General features: G+C 59.5%; 1 protein-coding gene across 1 annotated transcript; it reads right to left on the reverse strand.

Annotated features, from left to right (window-relative positions):
- Positions 1-4,517: 4,517 nt before the first annotated feature.
- LOC311219577 (nuclear receptor ROR-beta-like) lies at positions 4,518-15,676 on the reverse strand. The gene is made up of 10 exons (XM_084302760.1): positions 15,537-15,676; positions 8,616-8,701; positions 8,400-8,541; positions 7,696-8,109; positions 7,120-7,241; positions 6,807-6,939; positions 5,779-5,886; positions 5,343-5,453; positions 4,840-4,952; positions 4,518-4,691 (listed from the first exon to the last, which is right to left on the reverse strand). Exons 1-10 carry the CDS (start codon positions 15,541-15,543, stop codon positions 4,530-4,532), a joined length of 1,398 nt encoding a protein of 465 aa, XP_084158886.1. The 5' UTR covers positions 15,544-15,676; the 3' UTR covers positions 4,518-4,529.
- Between the last annotated feature and the right edge of the window lie 5,064 nt (positions 15,677-20,740).

The following is a 20,740-nucleotide window of genomic DNA, read 5'->3' on the forward strand; positions in this document are numbered from 1 at the left end:
ATAACTCTGTGGGTGAGAACAGCGAAGGAGGACACATGCTGCCTCCTGGGAGCAGCAGGGCAGTACTGGCTGCAGAGCAGGTGAGGTGAGATCCTCGTTCATGTTTTCGCTCTGCTCCACAGCTCCCTGAGCTCCACCGTGGCTGCCTGGGGACACAATGGCTCTGGGTCTGCAAAGGGAGTGAGCAGGGAGCTCACTGCCAGGTGAGGATTTCAAGGGGGAAAAGGGTTGTTTTGCATGCAATACCTCTGATCCACTGCATCCTGATGGAGAAGTATCCTTGCACCCAGGTCCTTGTATCCTTGCTGTATTCAAGGCAGGTGTCTTCCTTTCTTCCCTCTTAGCGTGGGTATTATTTGAAAACAAATCCATGTCCTGCCTGTCTTGAAACTTGTCTCCCGTACTGCAGGGTGAGATTACTGTACTCAGCTGGGTGTTACCTGGACAGGTTTCCCATGCCAAGCCCTCTTCCCAAGCTCTGTTCCCGCTTTGAGTGCATGGGATAGAGGATGCTCAGCAACATGGGAAATGCTCTTGAGGGCTCCAAACCCAGCGCACATGCAGGAGACAAATCCAAATTTTTCCCTGGCTCACTGAAGTGCATGCCTGGTTTGAAGTGAATAATTAACACCTGAAAACCTCTACTGTTTAGCTTTGTTTCCAAACAGCGTGCTGGATCGTGGTGTCTATTACAGCTTGGTCCTGAGCCAGCTGAACAATTAAAGGCTAGTCCATGACTTCGAGGGGTTTGCTTCCAGCCTCAGCATTTGCTAAAATTTAGAATCACACTATTTCCAATGTTACTATTTTTACCTTGTAAAACAGACTTTATTTTTCTTCCTGTAAATTTTGTGCAATATACATGTATATACCTATAGAATACACCTCAATAAAAAGTTTTTCGTCCATACATTATATTACTTTTTATTTAATGTCATGAAAAAATCAGACAAAGCTTTTGTCCTTAAATAAACATTTCTCCCTCCCTTGCCCTCCCTTCCTAGCTGACTGGTCTGAAAGAGGAAGTTTTATTTAGTTATTTTCTTTTCTTTAAAAAAATAGAAATTACAATCTTACAAGACAGACATTCAATGAGAACAGAAGCATGTTCCTAAATCTAAAAAGTAAAACATTTCCATAAAACCTGTTGGTATCTACAGGTAGGTATGTGTGGAGGGTGTTAAATGGAAAAAAATAATTTTCCATTTCTTCCTTTCATTCATATAGATAAAAAATAACATAAAGCTGACTGAAACTTTATATATTTTCTCTTTTGCACCAACATTCACAAGAATATATATTATATATATTTTATCCATTTTTATACACAGTGTGAGGGTTCTGGAGGTGGAAATGCACACTCAGCTAAATTGCCATAGCAAATAAACAAACACAAAATTAATCTTCATCTGGAAAAGAGCAATCCCTCGCAGCTGAGGTCACCCTGCTAAAGGGAACCATTTCTCAGGTCTTTTTGAAAATGAAGCGGCAAAACGTCTGGCTGCTGGTGGGATGGAAACATTTCTCCAAGACGCTGAGAGCTGAGCAAGTCTGGGGTCTCAGGGCTCCAACGCAGCCTCTCCACTTGTCACATGCAACACCGGTGCAAGGGACCACGCAAGTCTCCCTTTTCCAGGCATTTCTACCCAGGCTTTTTTGTTCTCCCTTCCCCTTAAAGCTCAATTCCTCGCGATGCCAAGCCGCTGTCTGTTGGTGGCACAGAGGGGAGCATGAGGGACCTCAGCACAGTGACCACGGCCCTGTTTATCTGGGCAAATACAGAGGAGCGAGCCGAAAGCAGGGGCTGAGGCCAGCACAGGTGCCACAGGGGCTTCGGTGTGCAGCTACCATCCCTTTCGACGCATACCGCCTGCCCCAGGGCACCTGCCCAGATCCCTGGGCACTTGTTCAGCTCTCGGATGGTGGCACAATGGGCACCAGGGCCCAAACTCCCCTTCTTGTGAAACAACAGTTGATCCTCTCCCAAGGAATAATTTAGTCGATGAGGGGGCTCGTTTAAAGAGAACATAAAAGTGCAGGTTCCCGCAGTTTGGCAGGTTGAGTTACTAGTGTTTAATACTTCCAAGCTTCCCTAGACTCCCACGTCAGCTTTTATTGCTCAGAATCCCAAATCTCTCCCATTAGATAGATGCTGTAAGCAGGAAAAACACACCTCGTGGCGAGGGCTCAGTCTTTTCCTGATTTAAGGTGCTTTCTTGGTTTCTTTGCCGATGAAATGAAAACGGTGACATTGACCAGTCGTGCATGTTGGCTGACAAGTACCAAGGACGTGAAGAAGGGTGTGTGCTTTTTTTCCCAAACATTTCAAAACATCCGCAGCTATTTCCTCTGAGAAAGGGATCGCCTGCCCTCTGTTTCTGCAGCAGGGCAGAGACCCCTCTGCAAAGCACATTCATTTTCTCGAGTGCTTTTCCCTAAGGCCTGCCTTCCCCGGAGAGAGGAGCCAGGAAGCGAACAGTGCTGTCGGAAATGATTTTTCAAAAAAGGCACAACCCTCTAGACGAAAAAGGCAATACTGACTTCTCACTTCTGTCAAGCTTTAGGATCCGAGAGGGCAGGAAACAAGCACGGCACATCCCCACCCCTGCTAACACCGCGCTGGAGAACAGCGCATTGGCACTCGGCACTGCATGGGGCCGCTGGGACGCTCGGCAGCCTTCACCGGAGACGTGGGGTCTACTGACATCAGGGAGAGAAACAAGGCTGATGAACTCCAACGCGCTCCAAAAATCAGCTCAGACGGTGGTTAACAAAACCAGAAAGCGCACAGCTGTGGGTGGTGGATGGCAGCTGCCGGGGAATAGCACAGTCCCAAGTTTGTCTTGGCCTCACACAGAAGCAGAAATCCCTTCGCCTTCCTGGCGAGTCTTCCCTGATCGAGTTTGGTCCATGTTCTTCCCTAGGAGGTCTTTTAACTAAAAGCATGAATATCCCCTACATCACTAAGAAAGCTGCTCGTTTGGTTTAGGGTGTGCAGTTACAGAAATGAAGGTCTTCGGCTCACACTCGGTGATGATCCAAACTGCCAGAGGATGTGGTTGGACGCATGAGAAATCAATAGGAAGCGAGAAGGAGCTTGGGATTTTAGCCCTTTGTCAGCAGAAAACAGGGCTGCCTTGTAGCAGGTTTTTCTCTTGTTGCTTTTGGCATTCACTGCAGGAGGAGCAGGAACAGGGACTGAAAAAACCACACGCAGAGCCTGGCCAGAGAGCCCCTCAAGTGACCCTGCCGGCATCACACCACAAAACTGTCCCTTCTTTGCCTTTTGGGCCTCCCAAGCTCGGAGCAGCACAGCTTCCCAGGAAAAAAATAAGGATCTTTTGCTTCCCTCTGTCCCCGAAGACAGATTTTGCCCCGAAAAAGCCCTCAGGTTCTGCTAAGCAGAGAATAAACAGTTCTAGAGAGCTCCCAGGGGGAAATCCCTGGGTGCAGCTTGACCCGTGGCAGAGGCAGCGCTCCTTGCGGACACGGCAGCAGGGCTCCAGCTCCAGACTGGGAGGAGGAGGAAAGGCCACAGAACCTGCTCTAGGTGCTGAGCCACAGGGAATTTGGAAAGGTCTCAATAAGAAAACCCAAATTGACAGCCAGGACCTGAAAGAGCCGCCACTCACGGCATCACGCAGGGAGCGGCACGTGGCTGCCTCTGGGGTGCAGCAGCCAGGAGCCGAGATTTGGCCACAATCACAAGGGCAAAGCCCCTCTCGGGTGCTCAAAAAAATCTGCTCCGAAAAGCCATCCAGACCGGGGAGGGGGCAGCTCAGCCACCCAGCCCCAGCCTTTGGGCAAACACCTCGATGGAGGGCATGGAGACCCTGCAAAACTTCTCCCCCACTGTGCTGGGCCTCCTTTCCCTCCAAGCAGCCTGCTCTGCAACAAAATCCTGTGCTGAACCCCCCCAGCCATGGCTGGGTCTTTCTGGGCTGAGCTCCTTAGGCTGCACCCATGGGAGAAGGACTAAAGTGAAGCCTCTGCCTGCGCCCTCTCTTCAGGTCCAGCTGGGAGCCGGCTGCTGCCCTCAGCCGCCTGGCTCACCCCTGTCCCGATGAGTCTGCATTGCCCCTTCTTCATCCCATGCCTTGTGTTTGGGTTAAAAAAAAAAAAAATTAAAAAAATAATTAAAAAAATAATATCAGTGACAGAGTGCAGCTGGAACCGCGGGCGGGACCGTGCCACGAGCACAACAGCGTGCTTGTGGAGTGCGCTCCCCCGGATCCATGCACCACAGGGAGGAGTCGGTGCCTTGCCACTTACAGGAGCATCTCCTCTCCCGAGCGGAGATTTCACATTCATTTCATTAGTATGGCAAAGTCAGTTTGCTTTTCCTTCAAGGTGCTTTACATTCAAGAGCTATTGCAATCCACAGCAAGGAAACGGAGCTGGGGAGATACCCCGCCTCCCCCAGGTTGTCTTGGGTTTGATTACTTGACTTAAACAAACCGCCCCAAACCTCTGAAGTTCAGTTCGTCCACAGATTTGGGGAGTGAGGAGGCGGCTGGTGGCTCCCAGCCTTAGCTCTCCCGCAGGTCGCTGTACTGAAGCTCCGAGTTGAAAACCTCCTTATAGAGGGGTGGGAAGTTCATGGCCGTCTCCGGGTGCAGGAGACGGAAAAATTCCAGCTTGTCCAAGTGCAGGTTGCAAATGGTCTTCATCAGGGGCAGCTTGGAAACCATCTGCAGGGAAAGAAGGAGCCGGTGAACACAGGGTTCCCAGCCAGCACCCTGCACACTGCTGTTCCCCCTCCCTTGGGGCCGTGTTATCCCCACAGAAAACGGCCGCTCGCCAGCCCAGCAGGGCTCCCCATGCCGTTGGCACCGCTACCTTCGAGAGCTTGTCCTCGGCGGAGTGTTTCTTCTGGATCTCGTGCTGCAGGGCCACGTAGATCTTGTCCTGGAGCTTCTGCACCTTCTTGGACTCCGTCAGCCAAGGGCGATCTGTGGGACACGGCAGGGTCAGTGCCATGAGCCAGTCCCCAGCCCGCATGGTGCTGGCACCTCTTGCTCATTCTGCCTTTCCTGCTCCTCGGGGTGGCTTTGGGGATGGTGGGACAACCCCGCAGCCCCTCCCCATGCCCCCCGCAGCACAGACAGTGCAGCTCTGCCATCCACCGAGGAGACCTGGCCTGGCAGACACCTTTTTAGATGTCTTCTTTTTTTTTTTTTTTTCCCCCAATCATTTTATTTAATCATTTTTAGATGCCCTTTTTTTTCCCCAATCATCCACCAAGGAAGCAACACCAGCATTTAAGGGTCAGCTCTCCCCAGCTCTGGCATGAAACCCCCGGCCGATCCTGGCTGCGGTGTCCCCCCCACGTCCCCACGCACCCGGGGACAGCAGGACGGCGGCCGTGAAGAGGGCGAGCTCCTCGTCCGACAGCTGCAGGCGGCACAGGGTCCTCCCCAGCTCGAAGACGGCGCCAATGAGGTCGTCGCAGCCTAATGGGGGAAGAAGCGAGTGTCACGGCTCTGTGTGGCCCCCAACCCCTCAGCCCACCTTTCAGAAAGCTTTTGGAGAGGAGATGGTCCCTGGGTGGAGGATCGCCCACATCGCTGGGCTTTGGGATAGGATGGGAAGCAGGTACCAGCCACGGTGGGCACCAGAAGCAAACGCAGGGGTGTTCATCCCCTCCTGTCCCCACGGCACCTCAGTTTGCTCCTGAGCCCTGCTGGGATCTGTCCCAGTTTCACGTGGTGACAAGCCCCATCTGGGTGTCAAATGGAAAGGAAAGCCCCGAAAGAGAGGCAGCAAAGCATGTCTTACCGAGTGACTTGAACATCTGCATGCTGCCGAATTTCCCCTCGAAGAGCACTGTGTTGTTTAAGGGGTTGAACGCGCGGATCATGCGGATCAGGAGCACCTCGAGGCAACCTGACATAGGCAGAGAGACAGCAGACGAGGGAGGGGAGGGCAGGGGGGGTTCCATCATCCCAGGACCAAATGAAAGAAAGAGAAAAGCCCCCAGTGCAAGTTTGCGGTCCGGATTGTTCATTTCCAAGAGCACAATGGTTATTCCAATAAATCCAGTTTGGGTTTGGGTTGTTGGTTTGGGTTTGGTTGTTGGTTTATTGTTTTTTTTCCCCCATATTTTTTTTATTTTGGTTTTCAATTGTGACCACAATATTTCACCAAAGGGAAATATTATCCAGTCATTCAGCAGTCAGAAACAGGGATTGATCAATGTCATGGTGGAGCACCAAGAGAGAAGAGGGTAAAAACAAAATAAAAAGAAAAAAAAAAATGGAAGGAAGAAATGAAGAAATGAGTTAAAACTCCCATGTGTTGGGCATGGCCAGGTCTGAGCCTTGCAGTGTGGCACCCTGCCAGTCCCTTGCTGGGAGAAGAATCCAATCTTCTCCTTTTCTCTCTCCCTGCTTCATTTTGTGTTTGGTACCCCTTTTCCTGGGGAAGAAACTGCTGTGCTCCTATGAAAACTGGCAAAAAGCGCACACACACACAAAAAAAAGCCCAACCATCCCATTTCTGGTTTCTGCAATGCTCTCCTCCCGAAGGTTTCGGGTTTTCCTGGAGGAGGTCATGTCTTGCACAGGCTTCCCGGGAGCCTCCCTCCCTGGTGCCATGTGCAGACCCCTCCTGGCACAGGGATGCTGCTGACCCCCCTGAGCCAAGCCCGGGGGCAACCGGAGCAGCGAGGCTGGGGGCTCAGGAAAGCTTGGGAAGAGACAGCACGAGAGGAAAGCATCAGCTGAGAAAAGAGACAGGATCTGCCCTCAGCACGGCGGCTGCTGCTTGGGGGAGGCGCTGGGGACAGCCGGGGGCCCGGCTCTTACCGGCTTTGAGGAGGATGATTTGGTCGTTCTGGCAGAGCTCCATGAAGCCGTCGATGCGCTTGGCGAACTCCACCACGTACTGGATGGCGTTGGAGATCTGCAGCGAGCACTGCTGCCACATGGCCTCGCAGCTCTGTGGGCACAGCGGGGACATCCTTTAGGGCTCGCTGCCGCCCCAGACCCCTGTCCTCCCACCTCCCCACCGCACGGGGCAGGGAAGGGACCCCGGGGTGCTCCCTGGTGCAGTGCCACCCACGGGCAGAGGTGGCACTAGGACAGCCGGGACAGGACCCGCTCACAGCGTGGTGCCCACCTTGCTCTGCAAGGCGCGGACTTCCTCTGGGGAGTACAGCGTCCATGCCAGGCGCTTCAGCTCCTCCGCTGTGTACTGGCAGGTCTCCAGGTGAGACTTCACCACGTTTTGGGCAATTCGGTCTGCAAAGAGGTGGCAGCGGGTGGTGAGCCATGGGGACACCGCCAACCCTGCTGTCCCTGCGTGCTGGTGCTGTTCCCTCCCAGCCCAGCCTGGGCATCTCCCGGGAGCTGCTGGAGCTGAAGGCTGGAGGGGGAGAGGGGCTCATGCATGAGGATTTGAGGACAGACTGGGTGTCCGAGGGGCAGAGGAGGTGATGCTCTGCACGACCTCAGCTGCACTGAGCTCCATCAGTGCTCAGCCTGATGAAAGAAGCACCCGGGGCCGCTCTGGCTGGGTCTGCCCCTTGCTGCAAGCATGCCCAGCACCGTGCGTGCCCAGCGCTGCACCCCAGGCTGGATGCGTCCTGCCAGTGCAGTGCTGAGCACGGTGCCGCACACGCCGTGCTGAGCATCATGCCGGGGCTGCACGCTCCGTGCATGCCCGGCGCCGTGCCGGGGCTGGGCAAACACTCACCGATCTCAAGGACAGAGATGTCAGCAGCCAGCTGGCCGCCCTCCAGCGCACCGTGCGCGAAGAGCGCCGGCTCCAGCATCAGCTCGTAGAGGGACTCCTGCTTGATGAGCGTGGCCTCAGCCACATCCAGGCTGGACTGGTCGGGCGAGGGCTGTGCCGAGGCCAGGAGGTCGAGGTTGTAGTAGGTGCTGCTGCCATCGGGGGTGAGGGGGAAGTCAAAGAGGAGCCCGTCTGACAGCGTGGAGATGTCGTCCAGGTCCGAGAGGCCGCTGCTCACGCTGGTGGTGTAGACGCGGCTCAGGGGCTCGGGCTCATCCTTGGCACCACCGCTCTGCTCCTGGCTCTGCTGGTGCTTCTGCACCTCGGCATAGAGGCTGTCCCGCTGCTTCTTGGACATGCGGCCGAACTTCACCGCTGATGGGGAGGAAAATGCCACCATGTTAGGGCACTGTCACCACATCAGGGCAGGACAGGTCCCAGCTCACCATGCAGGGTTTAGAAGCCCTGACTGGCACGGGGGCCCCACTGGATGCATCCCCTGCCCCAAACCAACCCAGGCTTAAAGCAAACAGCAACAGTTGGAATTTTCCCCTTAGAAAATGCCAAAGCATTTCTCGCTCCCCATTTCCACATGCCCTCTCCTCCAGCCCTGGCAGCCTCGAGCCTCCACAGGACTAATGGGGACAGCCCCGGGCGCGACTCACCGTCGCGGGACATGCCCAGCGCCAGGCATTTCTGCAGGCGGCAGTGCTGGCAGCGGTTGCGGTTGGTGCGGTCGATCAGGCAGTTCCTCTGCCGCGAGCAGGAGTAGCTGGCATTGTTCTGCTGGCTGCGCCGAAAAAAACCCTGCAAGGGACGGGAACGGGTTGGGAAGGTGCCCGGTGGGACGGCAGCACCCGCCCGGCCCGAGCCGTGCTCACCTTGCAGCCTTCGCAGGTGATAACACCGTAGTGAATCCCCGAGGACTTGTCCCCGCAGATCTTGCACGGGATCACCTCGATTTGGGCTGCGGTGGAGGAAAGCAGGGGGGGGAAAACCATGGGGTTAATGACGACAGACACTGAACCAAGGAGACCGCCCACCCCTGCGACGGCCACAGCTCTGTGGCTGCTGGGGAAACTGAGGCAAAGCCGTGTCATCTGAGGGCCGGACCCAACAACAGGTTGCCCCTTCCTGGATGAGCCTGCAGTGATGCTCACATCTTGGAAAGAACCCCAAAAAAGGCCCACCCAGGGCATGGGTACTCCCATGGGGTCCTCCGTCTTCTCCAACAACAGGAGATGGGCAGAAAAGCTTTTTCTGGCTTTCCTAGCACAGAGTACTTGTACACCAGCCCTCCCTGAGCTCAGTTTTGGGATCATTTCCCTTATTTCTTGCCTGATGTGTGCATGCTGGGGGGGGCAGGGAGCACCAAGGACACCCCAGGCACAGGGAGCATCCCCATCCCTGCAGCCACAGGCACCCCTCTGCCCCGGGGGTCCGGCCCAAGCAGAGGACCTGGCTCCCCACCCAGACCCCCCCGGCAGCTCGAGGACCGATATAGCAACCGCTGGCTCAAGGTCCCAGCCCCTTCCCCCCGTAAATCCGCTTCCCTCCCCTCTTCTGCTTCGCTGGCACTGAGCTGCTAATAGGCTTCGTCCTCCTCATTTTCCAGCTGCCCCAGATCCGGGCTGGCGCTGCCCCCCCAGCGCTCCTACGTGCCTCCCGGCATCGCTGCACCCTCTAATCCCCGCTCCGGCCCCCGCGCCCCCGAGGGTGCTGTGCAGCCGCCGCCGCGCCAAAATAAACCCCGCGGCCAGATTATGGGTATTTAAAATCTCCTGGGCCTGTGCAAATCCCCAGTGTGGGTAATTCCCTTCTGCCTCTCTCCAACCCTCCGAGCCATCATTTCTCATCGAGGGCTGCGTTTCGGGGGTGGCTCCCGACAGCCACCCCAGTCCAGCCTGCGGGAGGCTGCGTTTTGGTGCTGGGCTGCACGTGGCTGGTTACATCCCCACAGCACCGCCTGACTTTGTGCTCGCTGGGCTTGCGCTGGGGTTTCAGGAGCGCCGCTCGCCTGCTGATGGGCCACCGCTGGGCTGGAGGCTGGGATGAGGCACAGCGGGGTCTCACCCCTGTGTCCGTGCAGGATCGTGTCCCCACACTCCTGTGAGGCATTGGGCTCGTCCCCGTGCTGTGCTATGCCTCCGTGGGTGACAGCCCCGCTGCTGGTGTTCCTGCCCGTTGCCTCCTTCACCCAGTGACCCGGAGGCCGGAGATGTCCCAGTTTCTCTCAATGGTTTGGGTGAGGCTGGGCTTGGTCAGCGCAGCCCTCCCCCTAGAGTGGGGCAGCCGGGCTGATGCTGGCCCCCATCCGTTGACCTCGAGTGCTCTGGTCAGATCCTGCCCCAAAGGCACAGGGTGATTTTAGGGCTTTTCCCAAAAGGGATGATGTGCAGGCAGGCGCGGTGTGAGGCGCCCAGTCCCAGCCCCCTCAACCTCTTCACTGCCATTGTAACTCCTGGGACCCTATGGTAACCCCATGGCATCACCCCCTTTGACTGAAGCACCTGGATGGTGACACGCGGCCACCACCGCAGGTGGCCTCCAGTGACCGAGACAACCCCAAATTTCCCATCTTCTGCTGCAACCTGTGCCCAACAAACCACCACTGCCTCCACTCCTGCAACGCCGCGATGTGCAAACCACAGGGACCCCGTTCCGCCCCGACACCCCAAGAGCGTCACAGGGGGCAGAGGCGGTGCCACCACCGTGGCCGGGGGGACAGACAGAGGTGGTGCCACCCCCGGCAGGAAGCGGCGTTCATTATGCAAGGTTAATTGCAGCCGCCGGGAGCGCCCGGGTGATGCATCCTCCATCTCGCCTCGCCCTCACGCCCGCAGCCGATACCCAGCCCCCAGCGATTTCGGCACCGCGTGCCCACTGGGACAACCGGGCTCAGGGTGGCCCTGGAGCCCACAGGGCAGAGCCCAAGTGCCCGTGGCCCAGCCCCAGCATCTCCCTGCTGGCAGAAATGCTCTCCTTTCGTGGGATGGTGTCAGCTAAACCCTGGCCCCGAGCCCTGTCTGCACACCAAAACTGAAAAATGCAGCCTCCGAGAACGGCAGCTCCGGCGTTAGTGGGATGAGGCAGAGGGGATGATGTGCTCCGGGCTCTCCCCAGGCCAAGCATCACCTCCTGACCCCAAATTTTCCAAATGGTCCTAAAGGAGAAACCGCCAGCGATTATGGCTGTGACGAGCATCTTCAGGCTGTAATTGAGAATACGGCATCCTGCTAATTACACCCGTGTGCTCACAGCGAGCACCTGACCCTCTAATGGGACGTTAGGCCCAAATAACTGACGTGGAGATGCAGCCGTAACTCCGGCGTGATGGCAATTAAATCTGAGAACAGCTTTTAATTGCTGTTCTGTTTGTAACCCCTGGCTGAATCACCACAGCCCGCCCCCCCTCGTGCCTCAGTTTCCCCATCGAGGGCCATGCCAGCTCCTCCTCCCCAGCCCTGGCACCAAGCACGCCCCAGCCAGGCTGGGCTAGAGAGGGATTTATCGGGGTGGGGGCGAGCAAACTTCCCACCCAGGCAGCAACACAGCGGGCTGCTTGGGCTAAAAGCTAAAAGGGGGCCAAAAAGCAAAAAAGGGTTAAAAAGAAAATCTCCCAGCTGGCAATTAAAATGTCCCAGCCGCGGTATTTGCTCTCCTCCCACTGTAAATATTTCTTGCCCAACTCCAGGCCCGCTGCCACCGGCTGTCCCTTATGTAAGTGCCACCACCCGGCCATCGGGCTCAGCCACACGGTGGCAATTGGCCCCGCGTCCATCCCTCGAGCCCACGCTGCTGGAGTCCTCCTGTCCCACTGACACACTTTCTGCTCCCGTACCGCGCTTGTGTAACGCCGCCGGCCGCGGCCGTTAACCCTTCCTGCGGGCTGGGGACCGCGGCAGCACCGGGGTGGCAGCGAAGTGGACACTTTGTGCCCATGGTGGGCTGTGACCCGCTGCCACTTCACACAGGAGCTTTGAGCTGCAGCACCCCGCGGGTGCCACCTCCCCGTCCCTGCAGCGGACGCCGTGCACGGTCCCCATGGCCAATGCCCCGCGTCACCCGTGTCCCCTCCCGGGCAGGCGGCTCCCGCAGTTTCGGCAGAGCCGGAGCCGCCCTCCCCGGGGCAGGATTCGGCTTCCACCCCGCGCCAGCACCACCCGCCCTCTCCTCCGCCCTGGGGCGGGAATCACACCCCAAATCCAGGCTGGCCCCTCGGCGCGTGTGGCAGGACCCGGCTGCGGTGGCCCCATCCCTCCCCTCCCCTCTCCTCTATTTTCTCCCTGCCGGGGTGGGGGCACCACAAGAAGCTCAGCACCGCACCGAGACCTGGAGCCTTTTTGGAGCTGCCCCCCCTCAAGTCAGGTCAATGAGGGATGGTTGTGGCTGGGGAGCGAGGGCTCCTGGGCGTACTGGGGGGGTCTTTGCAACCCCCACAAGAGGAGCCTGAAGATGCCCTGGTACCCAGGGTGAGCCCAGCGCATCCTTCAACCCACAGCAAGGGGCCAGGATGTGGCCGCTCTCCCCAGATGGTCCAAATGAAGTGATGGCAGCAAACCCAGCACCAGAGCACGGGTGTCCCTTGATGGCTGGGTGGTGGCTCCAGGCATTTTGGGGGTGGCTCTGCCCCTGCCCCAGATACCCCCTTGTTTTCCAGCACTGCGTGTGGGGCACGCGGCCTCTGCAGCGCCGGGCTCATTACCCAGTGAACCTGCTGGGAAAGTAGGTCTGTGCCCCATACCGCTGCCACGATCGATGTGATGCGCTGGTCGGGGCACCTCCGGGCAGGGGAAGCGAGTGGTAATTAGCAGCTCCCCCCATCCCCACTGAGAGCACAGGGACGCAGCGGCTCCTTCCCTCCATGGGGACACGGGGGACCCCTGGACCAACGCGGTCCCCAGTTTGTCCTCCAACCCCAGCACTGCCCCCAGGGCCAAGCGCTGGATGCTGCTGAGCTTCCCTGAGTAATTAGCCTTGATTGCATCAGGTGAAGGCGGCCTTGGGCAGGAGTGTCGGAAAAAATAAATGCAGGGAATTATCACCTGCTCAGATCTGCCGGGTGCTTTGTTTGTAAACAAAGCTGCGGCACCCAGCACCTTCAGCATCCCGGCAAAAGGAAATAAAATGAAACATTTTGGCCATCAGCATCCCTATACTGTGGTTGACCCCAAATGGGCTGGGGTGGTTCAGAGCACCCGCCTGGCACAGCCCCATCACGCTGAGCAAAGTGTGGGCTCCGGGCCGCGGGGTCACCACCACCATCACCGCGCGGCCGACTGATCCGGCTCAATAAGGAAAACTCAAGTTACGCAACCCTGGCGCTGCGCCGACTGTGAGGCTGGAGGTGGGAACGGGTTTCTTAACCGATTAGCAGAGATTTCGTGGAAACTTTCAGCGGCAGGAGGTCCTGGGAGGGGGCAAAGCAGGGTTCGGATGTGCTCCTCTGCCTTCGGGGCGACCCCGGTGCTTTCATCGCAGCTGCACAGCCGGTGGGCTCGCCAACACCGGCACGGTGCCGGCCCTGCTGCAAGCCCAACCCCACGGGCTCAGCACTTTGCACCTTGGCTGGTGCAGGCGGTGACATTGCTGCTGCATCTGAGCAGGACCCACATCTGAACGGGACCCACGCTGCCACCGCCCCGGGTGGGGGACACCAGGCTGGGGCGGGGGAGCCCCCCCTCCAGCCCCGCAGCTAAATTGAGGGGGATTTATCTCCGTGGGGCTAAATAAAGGCGGAGAGAGCTGGCGCATCCAATAAACAGGGCAAGATTTAGACCTTAGCAGCTCTTTAAATAGCCGCTGCAGAGTCCAAAGTTAAACCCGGCAGGGAGGTGGGGATGCCGCGGGGTTAACCCGCTGCCATCCGCTGCCACCCGCCGCTGCGGGGACGACTGGCTCCGTCCCTGCGCTTTCTCCCTCCGGGCACCACTGCCGCTGCTCCCTGGGGTTATTGGGGACTCGCCCACCCCAGTGCCAGGGTCCCAGGTGCCTCCATCCCCACCACCTCTCTGTTTTGCTTCAATGCCCAAGAGCCACTTTGGGGCCTGGTCAGCTCTTGGGGACAAAACCCTTGGGACGAAGCACTCGCTGGTGCCATACAGACATGGGGCATGGCCCCATCCCAGTGATTCATCCCCACAGCATCACTAACACAAACCCACCAGGGTTCTTCTCCTGCACCTTGCGGGGACATCCGGCACCCGAGGATCCCAAAACCCATCCCGCAGGATGATGAGCTGCCAGCAGCCGCCTTCCCCACCCGCCTTATTTTTGGATGGCGAAGGGCAGGGTGATCCCGCCTGGCGCGGGTGCAGCCGTCGCATGGAAGGCCATCGGGTGCCGCCATCCTTGCCCATGCCAGCGTGCGCACGCTGCCCGAGCGGGCAGGGAGGCTCCTCCTCCGCCCTCGCTGATTTTCCAATGACAGATCTAGGTCACTAGGACAAGTTGGAAAGGCTGCCGAGCCACCGCACGCTTCGAGCCATGCCGCTTGCAAAACAAGCGATCGGGAGAGCTGGAAACCCTATAGGATTATACAAGGCAAAGCCTCTGGCGCAGCCGCGGTGCGGGAAGGACCGAGGCGAGGAGCTGCCGTAAGCCCCGGGGAAAGGGGCAGAGCGTCGGCTTCGGGGAAGGAAATGGAGATTGAATCAAGTCAGCGTCGCCATGCGGGCTTCAGCAAGAGGCAGGGACCCCGTGCCCAACAGGGATGCGGGAAAAACGCCTGATGGGGGAAACACTGACTTCATGGGGTTGGCCCTTAATTAGGGCCAACACGCAGTAATTGGGGGGCAAAAAGGAAAAGAAGGAAAAGTTCACCTAGCTGCTAATTAAGCCTGGCTCTGGCTGTGCCAGCACTACGTAAGAGCCCAGTACTGTTATCAATTAGGCGGGTGCTGATGCTTCTCTCTGCGCTAATAAAGGTGAAATCCTGGGATGTGGCAGGGCAGGAAGGGGACGCGGGGGGCTCGCCCTGTCCTCGCCAGCCCCACGCGCTCCGTTACACAAGACCGCAGAGGAAGGAAAACCAATTTGAGGAGCTCAAAGACGCACGTCCCCGCAGGCACAAAGACAGCAGACACAAATCCACACACGGCACAACTTCAGACAAGTCCCAGTGGTGGTGGAAAACCAGGGGAAAATAAAAAATCCTATTGAAGGGTGTCGTGGCACAGCCACGCTCCCATCAGGTCTGGCCACCGCTGCGTCACCGTCACCTCCCTGGGCACCGGCTCCATCCCGCCAGAGCCTTCCTCCCCTCCATCCTCCCCCTCCCAGCTTTGCAAAGGAAAGGGTGAGAGGAGGAACTGAGCGAGAGAAGGAATTGTGCGGGACAGTGGATGCGGGGGGGGGAGAAAGCCGCTGCCGGGTCGAGGGCACCCAGAGCGGGCTGCGGGGAGCCAGGGGGGGCCGGACTAACCCGAGCCCCGGTGGGAACAACATCTTGCCGGGGAGATTAAGGGGCTTTAGGGCGAGGAAAAGCTTAAGCGCGGGGCTGAGCCGGCGTCGGGAAACGAAGCGAAATAAACAAGGATTTTACCGCCGGCAAGGAGAGGAGCTGGGGAGCAGCGGGAGCGGCCCCGGAGGGTCCCGGGTGCCCTCACCCCCGTGCTCCCCTGTGCTCCCCGACGTCCCCCCGTGCCCCCGACGGGGCAAACGCCGGCGGCCCCCTGCGCCCCGCTGCGCTCCGGCGGGGCTGACGCGGGGCGTCCCGGTCCCCTCCCTCCCGGGGCCAACTTTTGCCGTTGTCCCGTGTCCCCCCCCGCGCCGCCGCCGCCCCCTCCCAGCCCCGGGCTCACCTCGCATCGTGGCCGGCAGCGCTCAGGGGCGCGCCGGGGGGCGCATGGGGCGGCGATGGGGTCCCGGGCCGGGGCCGGTGGCTGCGGAGCGCGGCGGCACCGGGAGGCACCGGGAGGCACCGGAGGCTCTGGCACCTGCCCCTCCGCGGCGCCGCTGACCCACTTCTGCCCGAGCATGTGGCCGTTCACATGACGAGCCCGCACGGCACCGCCCCCCCAAATCGGTTTCACTTCAAGCCCCACCTCCTGCCCTTCCTCCTCCTCCTCCTCCTCCTCTTTCGCCCCGCCGCCGTGCGCTCGGCGCTGCGCGTCGGGTGCTGCACGCTGGGCATTGCACGCTGGGTGCTGCGCATCGGGTGCTGCACGTCGGGTGCTGCACACAGGGTGCTGCACACAGGGCGCTGCACACAGGGCGCTGCATGTCGGGTGCTGCACACTGGGCATTGCACACTGGACATTGCACGCTGGGCATTGCACACAGGGCGTTGCACACAGGGCGCTGCACGTCGGGTGCTGCATGCTGGGCATTGCACGCTGGGTGCTGTACATCGGGTGCTGCACGGTGGTGGACGCACATCGGGTGCTGTGCGCTGGGTGCTGCACGCTGGGCATTGCACGCTGGGTGCTGCACACCTGGTGTTGCACATTGGTTTGTGCACATCAGGTGCTTGCTGCACGTGGGGTGCTGCATGTTGGGTGCTGTGCGCTGGGTGCTCAGTGCTGCCCGCCCATGGGAGGGCCATGCCTGGCCCGGCTCGCCCAGGCACGAGGACGTCTGCGTGTCCCGCTGAGTCACTGCACCGCGGCCCTTTGCACCATTCTCTGCCCGGCCCCGTTTGGCACAGGGACGCGCACCTCCAGGCGGGCTCCCCAAAGCAGGTGCTGGCATCAGGCGCTGCTGCTGCGTCCCTTTGTGGGTGATGTAGAAAGCATGGGCACCTCAGTGTCTCTGTGCCACCATGCTGCAGATGCCATGGTCCAAGGGGACGTCCTGGCTGGGAGAGCTGCAAAACCTCTGGGGGCAATGAGCTGTTCCCACTGTGCATCCTCCTTCTTCCTGCTTCAGTGCATGCCAAGGATTTTGGGGTCAGGGTTGTGCCCAGGACCATGAGGTGCTCCAAGGTGCTGCTGTAATAAGTGCAAAGAGATGGCTCTGGGCCAGGTGGCTGTGGTGCAGCGTCAGAGGTGTTGGCATGGGGCTTGCAATGCCACTCTTGTGCCAGGTGACCAGAGTCCCCAGGGTGCCACATCCCAGGGCTGGAGGCGATCGATCCATGCCACAGCTGGAGCTGGGCTCAGGGTGTAAGGGACACGGTGCTCAGCAGTGCCCAGGGACACCCAGGGCCTTGGGATGGTGGCACTGGCCTGAGGACCCGCTGTGTGCAGAGATGGCACCCACCATGACAAGGGCATGGAGGTGACATCAGCCACAGGCACAGATGCAGCCACTGCTGTGGCCACACACGTGGCATCGCTGCACCCTCCCAGGCCACCCCTGGCACTTGTCCCCTGCACCAGTGAGGGCAGGTGGCAGCGGTGGCACTTTGTAGAGGGGCTGCGGCCAGGAGGGGGATGCAAGCAGCAGGGCGGGGGCTGAGCTGCTGCTGCGCTCCAGTGCAGCTGCCTGATGTGATTGTGCTGATGGCGATTGGGAGCGGGTTCACTGCTCTCGCCGCTCCGATTCACTCCTTCCTCCCGGCTCCGTCCCTCCTCCCCACCGCGCTCCGCATGGCTGGGCACGCGGACGGGACACGGGGTGACGGGCGGCCTCGGTGCTCGCAGCCTCCGCTTCCAGCCGGGCTCTGTGAGCACCCCCCCTGCACATCCCACCCCAGCCAGAGTCTCCTCTGTGCCAGCACAAGGCTGCCGCTGTCCCTGGAGGTCAAAGGTTCTGCCCAAAGGAGGTCATTGTCATTAGCCCCGTTTCACAGATGGGGAAACTGAGACTCAGAGCAATGCCCAGGGCACGTGAGTCTGGCCCTGGCATACTCGCCCCTCTTGGCAGGTGCTTGCCACTCACTGAGATTGCTGCTGTTGTGACAGTCGCCACCGAACCTCGCCAGAGCAAGAGCAAAAATATCCCCCAGGTGCCCGGCGCAACCCAAAACTATGAGGTTGCATAAGCGCGCACCACACCTCGCAGTGAGCAACGCCAGACCCACGCACGCCGCCTGCACCTCGCGCCCCACGGCTCCTTAACCCTTCGTGCACGGCGCTGACCTCTGTGCCGGGTGGGCGCTTGTGGGGGTGGACGTTGTGCCGTGCCCCTTCTGGCTGGGCGGAGGGATGCTGCTCCCCTGGGGTGTGCGTGGAGCTGCACCGGAATGGGACCCGTTTTATCCCGACTGGGGCCCTCGATGGTGTAGGGCAGGGGTCCTGTGGCTGCCCTGTGCACTTGCTGGATTTAATTCCTGAGATGACTGAGTCCTGGTCTCGGCAAAGCCTTGGCTGGGCTCTCTGGGTGATTTTGCTCCCAGTGGGATACTACCCCCTCCCTCCCCACAGCACTGTTTTGCACCTGGTATCACTGGAAGGCACTGAACCTCCAAAAACCTTTCCCCTCCATGCAGTCGGGTCTGGTGCAATGCCAAGCCTTGTTTGTGGGCGGCTCGAGCAGCCCATGCATGCGGAGATGGTAACTGCAGCATCCCGAAGCGGCGGCTGCCTGCACAGCTCCGCCACCAGGATCTGCTCCTTCCACCCTGGCTGGCCTGAAGGTGAGCAGGAATTTGGGATTACACCACCCCTCCTTAATCACTGTTTGCTCTCGCTTGCACCGCACCCAGCGAGGGGCGAACCCCTCCGCCCGCCTGCGAGCATCGCCCCTCCTGCACCCGCAGCCCCTTGCCCCGGCCTCGGGGAGCAGCCCCATGCGTACAGCCCCACGTCGGGGCTGCCCCGAGCTCACCCAGCCCTGGCATGGTGCTGGCCACCATCAGCACCGCCGGGTCTCTTCACCTCCCCGTGACTCAGTTTCAAGCCCCATAGACGGCCAAATCCTGCACGGTGCTGGGCACGTGTCCCCGCTGAAGCTGCGTGAGTCACTGCCCTGCAGTGTTCATTATGCAAAGGCTGGTGGGGTCCCTGGGGTGGGGTGGGGGCCGCTTGGGTGCGGTGGGGTGGGCAGTGCTTTGTCCCCCCCGCAGGGACCCCTTTGCACTGCGATCTGAGCCTGGGGTTGTCCCCTGGACCCAGCCACTGCAGCCAGTGTGGGCCAGGCAAAGGGGGAAACTGAGCCAGCAGCGAGGTCCCTGCCACATCCCAAGAGGGGGATGTCCCTGTCCCCATCCCTGTGCCCATCCGGGGCCGGGGCTGTGCAGGGGGGCAGTGGGGCCGGGTGTAACTGGAGCCCCCCGGCTGGCCTGACCCGCTCACGTAACGCCCGCCGCTTATGCAATACCCGCACCGGCGTGGCTATAAGGGACATCCAACACCGGAGCAATTACCTGGCCCTTAATCAGCAGCGATGCAGTATAACGAGGCTAATTAGAAGGCAGAGCCACCAGTGGGCCAAGGAAGGGGCGCCTGGCCTCACCCTGCACCCTAAGGGGGGCCCTGAGCAATTAGTGCCTGCTGAGCCTTCATTAGGGGCTCACCCCACCGCTCGGCCAGGCCACGTCCCCGCACGTCCCCGTGCTGGGGACACGGCAGCGCGTGGCCGAGGCTTGGGATGCTGCAGCCCCTTCTGGTCCCAGTCTCTGTCCCCATCCCCGTCCCCACGGCGCGGCGATGCCCAAAGTAGGTTAGTGGGCCGAGGTGCCGGGAGACCGCTGCGGCGCCGCTTTGTTTTCACTCCGGAGGAGCTGGCGCTGGCTCCCGGCAGCCCTCGCCGCCGCCGATGTTATCGCCTCCGGTCCTCCCGGCCCCCGTCTCCCTGGGTGATGTTTCCTGCACCCAGGCATCGCTCGGAGCATCGGAGCATCGCTCCTGGTGGGACGCTGTGCCCAACCCGCAGAGCCCCGATGCAGCTCGTGGCAGGAGGGATGCTGCTCCTGCCGGCCCCGGAGGGGATGCGGTGCCAGGGTGCCCCCCCTGGGCTCTCGCCCCCCAGCTCGGGCAGCGCAGCCCCCGCCCGGCACCGCCGAATCTCCAGCGTCGTAATTAGGAGATAAACAGGAAAGAGAAAAGGGGCAGATTGCATATTCCACCCCGATCCTCCCGAGACAGATAAAAGAGGAGAGGAGGGGATGCGAGGGGGCTTTTTTCCCACTTGTTTCTGCTGAATCAAACATTTCTCCTCTTGCTTAGAAGATTTCCCTGCTCCCCCCAGCCCCCTCCTGCTCTCACAGTTAATGAGGTTTTGCTGTAAAAGTCTCCGTGCCTCCGTCTTGGCCTTGAGTTAATCTCCAGATACCTTCAAAGCAGTTTTGTTCCTGCTCCCCCTCCACCTCCATCTTTTTGAACTTCCGAGCACCAGCCACAAAATTTGCAGGTTTCACGTGATGCTGCGGCGAGCGAGCGGGGACCTGGGGACCTGCCACCACAGGAGGCACGCACGGGGACCTGGTCCCTGCACCGGGGACAAGCAGCGAGGGGACACGAGATGGGGACACCTTGGGGCTGTTCCCCGAGGCGGACAGCCTGTGTTTGGGGGAATTTCCATACTGGCCACAAACTGGCAAATTTTGGGCCAAGAGCTCCCTCCTGGCTGCCTGAGCTGTGTCTGGGAACTGGGTGGTTCAGGGGGAAGAGGCTCCAGAGCTGCTGCAGCTCTGTCTGCAGGTGGAAAGGAGGAGGAAAAAAGAAAAAATAAAACAAAACAAAAAACTGGGAAAACCCAGGGATGGGAGGAAAAGGGGCTAGAGGGGTTGAGGGTGGCTGTGCACGGGCACTGCCTGCAGCATCGGCCACCTTTGGGCTTTCTCCTCCCCACAGCAGAGCTGCCTGCTATGTTGGTACCCGCGTGTCCCGCACCAGAGCCGATCGGGAGGCTTTAGCGTGAGTTAATCCCAGCAATCCCTTAATTCCAGGGACCAAAATAGGAAAGATCAGTAGGTCAGTGGGAAAAGCTTCTGGCCAAAGTTAACGCGTTAATGCGGAGAGAGGGAGAATGAAAGAGCTGGGCAAGGCAGGGAGGAACGCGGGGGCTCGTTACGTTTTCAGCCCCCTCCACCTTCTTTTCCCTGCCAAGGAGGGCTGGGGGTGTATCTGGGGGCCCTGCTGCATGGTTGTGGTGTGATTTTGGGGATGCTGAGCACCAACCA

The sequence above is a fragment of the Netta rufina genome (assembly GCF_964035555.1).
Source record: "Netta rufina genome assembly, chromosome: 28".
Taxonomy (NCBI): Eukaryota; Metazoa; Chordata; class Aves; order Anseriformes; family Anatidae; genus Netta; species Netta rufina.